Source organism: Amblyraja radiata, chromosome 17 (assembly GCF_010909765.2).
Source record: "Amblyraja radiata isolate CabotCenter1 chromosome 17, sAmbRad1.1.pri, whole genome shotgun sequence".
NCBI lineage: Eukaryota > Metazoa > Chordata > Chondrichthyes > Rajiformes > Rajidae > Amblyraja > Amblyraja radiata.
Genome location: NC_045972.1, coordinates 6676357 through 6685620, shown reverse-complemented (window position 1 = coordinate 6685620; position 9264 = coordinate 6676357). Strand labels below are relative to the sequence as shown.

At 45.0% G+C, this 9264-nt stretch overlaps 1 protein-coding gene across 1 annotated transcript in view; it reads left to right on the top strand.

Annotated features, from left to right (window-relative positions):
• The first annotated feature begins 252 nt into the window (after positions 1–252).
• The window catches only part of dpep1 (dipeptidase 1), a 45928-nt gene continuing 36916 nt past the window's right edge, over positions 253–9264 (top strand). The window contains exons 1-3 of the mRNA XM_033035664.1: positions 253–437; positions 4266–4384; positions 8884–9010. Of these exons, the coding sequence (XP_032891555.1) occupies positions 318–437; positions 4266–4384; positions 8884–9010 (366 nt within the window). The 5' untranslated portion in view covers positions 253–317. The remainder of the gene's footprint in view (positions 438–4265; positions 4385–8883; positions 9011–9264) is intronic.

The window sequence follows — 9264 nt, the reverse complement described above, 5'->3', positions numbered from 1 at the left end:
GTGTTATCTGTGAATACTACCCAGATGCAAATAAGACCTATGAGTTTTGCATGGGCTCAAGCCTTAAGCTAGCTCAATTCTGGGACCATTGTATTTAGTGCTCTGGCAGTGTGAGCAGCTTGTTAACAGTCTCTTCAATCTTTTGATGTTGCAACAGTGCAATTGCTAAATCTCAGGGGAAAGAATTGAACCGTGAGTATGGCTTGTTTAATATTTTTGCATGTCGCCTTTCTCTATGTCGTTAATGAATAGCTGTTTTTCTAGTTCCTGGGCCAAATTATAATGCATTTATAATGAACGCCGGAGGCTAAAGGTTAATGCAAAAGAGACTCAACCAGCTCGCTAGGTATTTAACGCTCAAAAAGCACATTGTCGTTTGGATACAGCAGATCTTGCAGAATTTCCATCAGAACTTGGTGCTTGGAGTAGAGGCTGTGGTGAGTAAGGGACCTTGGTGAGGTTGGTCTGGGGGAGTGATTCAACAGCAGATCCAAGGCCATCTCATGGGAACAGTGGCATCAACACAGGGGGACGGAACCAGCTGGTGAGAGGCTGCTACTTGGCCTTTATTCCATCCAGGTTAGGAATCGCAGAGCCATAGAGCTATGCAGCAGAGAACCATCTCACAAGTTCACAAATTATAGGATTAGAATTAGGCCATTTGGCCCATCAGGTCTACTCCTTCCATTCAACACTCTTGAATCATGGCTGATATCTGCCTCTTAATCCCATTTTCCTGCCTTCTCCCCACAACCCTTGACACCCATTCTCATCAAGAAATTGTCTATCTCTGCCTTAAAAATATCCACTGAATTGGCCTCTACAGCGCCCTGTGGCAATGAGTTCCACAGAATTAACTACCCTCTGACAAAAGAAATTCCTCCTCACCTCGTTTCTAAAAGAGCTTCCTTTACTACTGTAGGGGGCGCTCCTCTGTGTGCAGCCATGTCAGCAGCGCGTCCGTTTTTTCAACTTTTTAAATTTTTTTTAGTATGTTTTAAAGTATGTATTTAATGTTCCTTCGTGTGTTTTGTGTGGGAGGTGGTGTGGGGGGGGGGTAAGGGGGAAACCGCTTCGGTCGCCTCCTCCATGGAGAGGCGACTTTTTCCAGGTCGCCTCCCCCGTGGCCTAACATCAAGGATCGGCGTGGCCTTTCCCGGAGACGCGCCCGGGGTTTCAGCGGCGGGCGCAGCGTGGACTCTCGATGTGGAGCGGGTGAGCCCTCGCTGGAGGGAAGCGCTCCGTTTCGCTGGCCCGGGGCAGCCGGCAGCCTGAAGTCGCAGCCTGAAGCCGCGGTCTGCAGAGCTCCAGCTGGTGCGGCGTCTACAGCCCGGGATCCCTCGTGGGGGACCCGGGGGAAGAAGAAGCCATCACTGCCGGCCCGCGGCCAACTTCTACCGCGGGGCTGGCATGGACTTACCATCACCCCTGGAGGGGAGCTTCGACCGCCGGCCCTGCAGTCTACGGTGCTTCTGGCTGCGGCGGGGACTTTAAATCTCGACCGCCGGCCTGCGGCCTATATCAACTTAAAGCCGCGGTCTCCGGTGAGGAAGAGCCGATCCTGGACTGACTCTGGACTCTGGCCCTGTACACGGGGGGGAAATGAAGGAGGACTGGCCAAATTTTTGTGCCTTCCACCACAGTGATGAATGCTGTGGTGGATGTTTGTGTTACAGTTTTATTGTGTGTTCTTTATTATTGTACTGCTGCTGACAACCCAAGTTTCCACCGATCCTGGTTGTGTGGCAATAAATTATATCTATCTATCTATCTATCTATCTATCTATCTAATTCTAAGGCTACGACCTCTGGCCCTAGACTCTCCCACCAGATGGGAGACTGTCCCATCTCGTCCATGCTGACCAAGTCTAACCAAACTATTGCCATTTACCTGCCCCCCCTGGCCCATATCCTTCCAAATTTTTGCTAACCACGTACTTGTCTTTTAAATATGGAAATTATACTCACCTTTACCACTTCCTGTGGCAGCGTTGTTCCATGCACGCACCACCCTCCATATGAAAAGCTTGCAGCTCGGGTCCCCTTTAAAGCTTTAGTCTGTAAAGCAGCGTTATGGGTTGCGCATCCTGTGTCCAGATCCCATAGTTTGAATAACCAAATATGCAGCAAGTGCCTGCAAGTACCAGGTACAAGTGCCTGGTTATGGGGTTGGTGAGAGTGCTGCAGTCACTGCTGTGTATCCGTGAGGCTGAGAGCCACAAAAATGTTGTCGACTCAAAGCTGACCAATGTATGGACAGTGAGGGAATGGATATCCACCGATGGAAGAAGGAGATGGGGAAGCTAGTGCTGGAATCTCTCCAACGCATTTTGTTCTTGAAGCTGGAGAGAAGAGGGAGAGGGAAATTGGGAAGAGTATTAGTGGAAGAAGATGGGAGCGGGCAGGTAATACTGAGGTTGCACCATTTTTAGTTTAGAGATACAGCGCCCTTCAGCCCACTGAGTCCGCACCAATACTCTTCCCTATTACATCAACACTACCTTACACACACTAGGGACAATTTTACATTTATTTGTACATTTAAATCCAAACCAATTAACCTACAAACCTGTACGTCTTTGGAGTGCGGTAGGAAACCGAAGAACTCGGAGAAAAACCACGCAGGTCATGGGGAGAATGGACAAACTCCGTACAGACAGCACCCATAGTCAGGATCGAACCTGGGTCTCTGGCGCTGTAAGGTAGTAGCTCTACCACTGCGCCACCGTGCTGCCCTTATTTCATCCAGGAACAAAGGTGTCATTGAATGGCTGCAGGATGACCCAAAGGAGCCAGTGAACAGCCAGGATTTGTGGGCTAACTTGGTATCACATGCTAGTGTGTGGATATGGAAAGGCAGAGCAGACAAAACATTTTCTAATCTCTTACCTCGACAGAGATGCGTATCGTATCTCCGTCCTCACTGCGACTAACATCAAAGAGTTGGTGGCCTCTGCTGGACACCGACTTCGGGAGATCCAACCGTGGAAGCCTGCGGTCTTTAACATCGTGGAGCTCGCGGTCTCTGGTTAGAGACCGACTTCGGGAGCTCCACGCCGCAGGAGCTTTGACCGCCCTGACGCGGGAGCTTCGACCGCTAGCTGCGGGAGGTTCGATCGCCCCCACTAAGGGTGGTTCGACTGCCCCGACCACGGGAGAATAAAGAGGAAGAAGATTAGACTTTATTGCCTTCCATCACAATGAGGCATGTGGGGAATCAGCTGTGGTGGATGTTTATGTTAACTTTTATGTAGTTGTGTGTCTTGTTGCTTTTCTTTCCCCGTATGGCTGTATGGTAATTCACGTATTACTGTACTTAATTGGTACATGTGACAATAAACTGACCTTGAACCTTGAAACAAATAGGTGGAGAGGCAGGTAGTGGTGGAAGCAGTCAGCAGAAGGACCTGGACAGACTGGGAGAGTGGGCAGATGGAATACAGCATCGTAAATTATGCAGTCATGTACTTTAGTTGTGGGGATAAAGGCCTGGACTATTTTCTAAATAGAGAGGTTTCAGACTTGGGAGTGCTGGTGTAGGATTCCCAAAAGGATAATTTACAGGTTGAATCAGTAGTAAAGAAACCAAATGAAATGTTAGCTAAAATATATAAGCATGGATGTAATGCTGAGGAATTTTAGACCACATTTTGGAGCAATGTAAGCAGTTTTGGGCCTGTACTCGCTGGAGTTTAGAAGGGTGAGGTGGGATCTCATTGAAAGTTACTGAATAATGACAGGCCTAGATAGATGGGATGTGGAAAGGATGTTTCCACTTGTTGGAGAGTCATGGACCAGAGGGCACAGCCACGATATAAAAGGACATACATTTAAAAAGGAGATGAAGAGGAATCTATGTAGCCAGACAGCTGTAAATCTGTGTAATTTATTGCTAGAGATGGCTGAGGAGGCCGAGTCTTTGGGTAGTTTTAAAGTGGAGATTGATAGGTTCTTGATTAGTAAGGGTGTCAAATGTTATGGGGAGAAGGCAGGAGAATGGGTTGAGAGGGAAAGATAGATCAGCCATGATTGAATGGCAGAGCAGACTCTCTGGGTCGAGTGGCCTCATTCTGCGCCTATGTCTTATGTAATCACCTGTGTTGGGGATGGCCAGACAACACTTTGGGTTGGGACTCTTCTTCAGATGATTTCAGCATCTACAGGTTCTTGAGTCCTGCTCTTGTTTATTATGTGTTTTATGTTATATCTCTGATATGAAGTGTGAGAAAAGAGGAAATTCACATCAATTTATATCTAATTCACAGAAATCAGTGATAAAGAAGATGTGGATTGCTCTCTTCCTGTTGTGTGTTTGTCAATGCTCTGCGGATCAGTTCAGACTTCGAGCAGAGGCATTAATGAAAGAAACTCCTCTTGTAGATGGGTGAGTGAAACAGATTTCTAGGTGAAGTTACTAATCATCATGTCACTATCTCAAATGTCATCAAGCTGGGTTTCCATTAAATCACACTTGAAACTTCATTGCAGTTTATTTAGTGTCCTTTAGTTTTTTAATTTAGAGATACAGAGGGGAAACAGGCCCTTCAGCCCACCGAGTCAGCGCCGACCAGCGATCATCGCATGCAAACACTACCCTACACTCACTAAGGATGATTTACAATTATACCAAGCCAATTAACCTACAAACTTGTACGTCTTTGGAGTGTGGGAGGAAACTGGAGATCCCGGAGAAAACCCATGCATGTCACCGGGAGAAAGTACAAACTCCGTATAGACAGCAACGATAGTCAGGATCGAACCCGGGTATCTGGTGCTTCTTCTTCTTATCGAGTCCACACACAAGATTAGAAGTTGTTCAGCAAGAGCTGAACACACTTCTCGGCATCTGCACAATGGTATCTGTCTTGCGCTTCTTGTGCGTCTTGTGCGTGGTGGTGGAAAGATTGGTTGAAACAGGGCCGCGACGTGAACGCTCTTTCCTTGACCCCATCTGGTGCTGTAAGGCAGCAAATCTACCGCTGCGTCACTGTGCCGCCCAGTGTAGGTAGCTTTCAAGAACATTCTTGGCAATGTTTGTCTCTTTTTCTTGATATACATCCTTACATCTCCACACATGTTAGGGCGGCATGGTGGCGCGGTGATTGAGTTGGTGCCTCACAGCGCTTGCAACGCCAGAGACCAGGGTTCCATCCTGACTACGGGTGCTGTCTGTACGGAGTTTGTACGTTCTCCCCGTGACTACGTGGGTTTTCTCTGGGATCTTAGGTTTCCTCCCACGCTCCAAAGACGAAGAGATTTATAGGTTAATTGGCTTGGTTAAAGTGTAAAAATAATTGTCCGTTGTCTGTGTAGGGTAGTGTTAATGTACAGGGATCGTTGGTCGGCACGGACTCGGTGAGCCGAAGGGCCTGTTTCCGGGCTGTGTCTCTAAACTAAACGAAACTAAACATAGTTTTTAATCTTGTTATAAAATGTATTGAAAGTTGATAAAAAATAATTTCCAGTGGCACTGATTACATGACAGAATGTCCTAAATAGCAATGACAGACTGGTCTTTTCAGGTGGCAGAGATTCACTTGCACCTCCTCCAACCTCAAGTACTGTATCCGCTGTTCCAGATGTGGACTCCAATATACGAGACCAAGTGCAGGCTCGGCGATCGTTTAGCTGAACATCCCCGCTCAGTCCACCTACACCTACATGATGTCCCATTTGCCAAACACTTTAACGCATCCTTCCATTCCCATTTTGGCCTTTCTGTCCTGGGCCTCCTCCATTGTCAGAGTGAGGCCCAACGCAGATTGGAAGAACAGCACTGCATATTTCTCTTGAGCATGTTACAACCCAGTGTGATGAATATTGACCTCTAATTTCAAATAACCCTTGCTTTCCCTCTCTCTCCATCCCTCTCCCATCCTAATTCTCCGACTAGATTGACTGTCTTCCTGATTAAATTTTACCTTGAATGTCTCATCACCTTCCCCCACATTTTCCTTGATATACTTCCGCTTTGATGTCTCGTTTTCACACTTTATCTTTCCATAGCTCAATCTCTCCCACTCCCTTGACTCTCAGTCTAAAGAAGGGTCTCTACCCGAAATATCACCCATTCTTTTTATCCAGAGATGCTGCCTGTCTCGTTGAGTTACTCCAGCAATTGTGTCAATCTTCAGTGTAAACCAGCATCTGCAGTTCCTTCCTACACATGAAGTTTGTACTTGCACTAGGATTTTACCCTGGATGAGACAAGTGCCTGATGTCAGAAGAGATCTTGGCCATGTGGGGGATTTGCTGTCCAAGATGACTGGAGCACTTATGCAGTTTAAAATAATTCTGAAGGGATTCGGCAGGCTAGATGCAGGAAAAATGTTCCCGCATTTGGGGGAGTGCAGAACCAGGGGTCACAGTTTAAGAATAAGGAGTAGGCCCAGAGAGTTGTGAATCTGTAGAATTCTCTGCCACAGAAGGCAGTGGAAGCCAATTCACTGGGTTTTTTTCAAGAGAGATTTAGCCCTTAGGGCTAAGGGAATCAAGGGATATGGGGAAAAAGCAGGAACAAGGTACTGATTTTAGATGATCAGCCATGGTCATATTGAATGGCGGTGCTGGCTCGAAGGGCCGAATGGCCTGCTCCTGCACCTTTTTTCTATGTTTCTATGTTTTGGTCACTGCTATAGGAGGGGTTTTGTTAAGATGGAAAGAGTGCGTAAAAGATTTACAAGGATGTTGCCAGGACTTGAGGGCCTGAGCTTTAAGGGCTAGGACGAGGACTTTGTTGGGCAAGCTAGGACTTTATTTCTTGCAGAACAGGAGACGGTAAGGTGATCTTATATAGCTCTGTAAAATCAAGGGGGGGGGGGGGGGGTGGGATAAATAGGTCTTTTATCCAGAATAAGGAAATCATAAACCGGAGGAAACCTTTTCATACAGAGGGTGGTGGGTAAATGGAATGAGATGCCAAAGAAGGTGGTTGAGGCAGGTACTATAACAACATTTGCAAGCCATCCCAACAGGTACATAGATAGGGAAGGTTTAGAGGGATATGCGGCCAGGTGGGACTAGTGTAGATGGGGCATCTTGATTAGCATGGACACGTTGGGCTGAATGGTCTGTTTCTATGCTCTATGAATCTATAAGGCTCTATCTATATAAGTCCATCCACTCTTGAGATTGTTGGCTAGACTCATTAGAGAATGTGGGGTTTGTAGCCTCTGGGCTGGGGTTGGTTTCAGTATCCTAGGGTTATGGGTTGGCCACTTCATGCAGGTGCTTGATATCAAGATGCAGTAATCATCATCCAGCAGAGTTTGTGTGCCTTGACATCAGCTTCCCAGTGCTATAAATATTTATTTTTATTTTTTATTTTTTTAAAATTTATTAGAAGTACAATAAGTTACAGTAGTACAAGCCAGATATATCTTATTACATTTGTTGTACCCCTTCATTTTTTGAGCTTTAAGAAAGATAGAAATAAAGGAAGTAAAGAAAGTGAGAGAGAGTTGTGATAGTGCGAGAGAGTGTTGAAAAAATAAGCCCATTAGAGATAGAGTTAGAGAAGAAAGTTAAGAAAGACCCTAGAAAAGAGAGAAAGAAAGAGAAACAATTGCTCTATTATAAAAAACCACGCAAAAAGGGATATACCAACTTCATATTTTTCATCCCCCATTACCAGATCCTGGCACCATTTATTTTTCAGTGCTATAAATATGACGTCATTTCTTGCCTTTGTCTCAACTTGCAGGCCTTCAAAATACCCATGAAATGTCAGCGAGGTGAATGGTCATAGCAACATATTCTGTACAAGCAGGGATCTGGGCTTATCCGCAGCAAATGTCCTTCAGGTTTTTTAATTTCCAGGAGACTCACTTTGCTGCAGTTTCAATGGAGTTAATGTAATCTGAGAGTGTCCTGAAATGTTCATAAATTCATGTGATAGGAACAGAATTAGGCCATTCGGCCCATCATGTCTACTCTCCCATTCAATCATGGCAGATCTATCTTAACCCTCTTAACCCCATTCTCTTGCCTTCCCCCCATAACCCTTGACACCCGTACTAATCAAGAATCTATCTATCTCTGCCTTAAAAATATCAATTGACGGCCTCCACAGCCTTCTGTGGCAAAGAAGTCCACAGATTCACCACCCTCTGACTAAACAAATTCCTTCCCTTCTCCTTTCTAAAAGAACGTCCTTTAATTCTGAGGCTATGGCCTCCGGTCCAAGACTCTCCCACTTAGTGGAAACAGCCTCTCCACGTCCACTCTATCCAGACCTTTCACTATTCGGTAAGTTTCAATGTGGTGCCCCTCATCCTTCTAAACTCTAGCGGGTACAGACCCTGTGCCGTCAAACGCTCATCATATGTTAACCCACTCATTCCCTAGATCATTCTCTGGGATCATTTCAATGCTAGCATATTAGTGGTGCAGATGCTGGAGAAGTTTATCACCAGCTGAGATTGGAACCACAATATTTGAACTTGATTTGAACTTGAACTAGTCTCTTGTAGTTTATAAGATTATAATGTTTCTTCGTCAGATAGATAAAGAATTTATAATTTGTTCCATTAAAAAATGACTCATTTGTTCCAGTGCTTTTGGTCTTTTGATTGTGTTTTGTTATTGGGTTATGTGAGAGCAAGCACAGAAGTAATAGTTCCTCCATAACATTGATAAGCATTTTCCCCCATGTCACCATTTCCCATTTTATTGGAATGCAAAGGTCAATGGAAAAAAGTTTTTGAAAACACAAGAATCGTCATTCATTCTCAACGTACTGAAGTGGTTTTTCAAAGTAAATTGGTAATTACATAGCTAGTACATTTCCCAATTTATGAAGAATTTTAACAGAATATATGCTGGTTAACGTATCGGAACCCATCCTGTTGTTTGACATTTGAAGGCTTTTCTTTCCAAAATTAGACACAATGACTTCCCTTACCAACTTCTACTGCGTTACCACAACCAACTGAGCAAAGTGGATCTGAATAAAGTGAATGAAACCCACACTAACATCAATAAGCTGAAAGCTGGGCTTGTGGGAGCACAGGTATTTGATTTGCTTATTCATTGTGCATTCATTTTCCAGTTTAGTTTAATTTAGGGATGCAGCATGGAAACAGGCCCTTTGGCCCACCAATTCTGTACTGACCAACGATCCCCGCACATTAATAATAATAATAATAATAAATTTTATTTATGGGCACCTTTCAAGAGTCTCAAGGACACCTTACAAAAATTGAGCATGTAGAGGAAAAACATGTAAGGGGAATGAAATAAATAGTAGAGACATGACTAGTACAC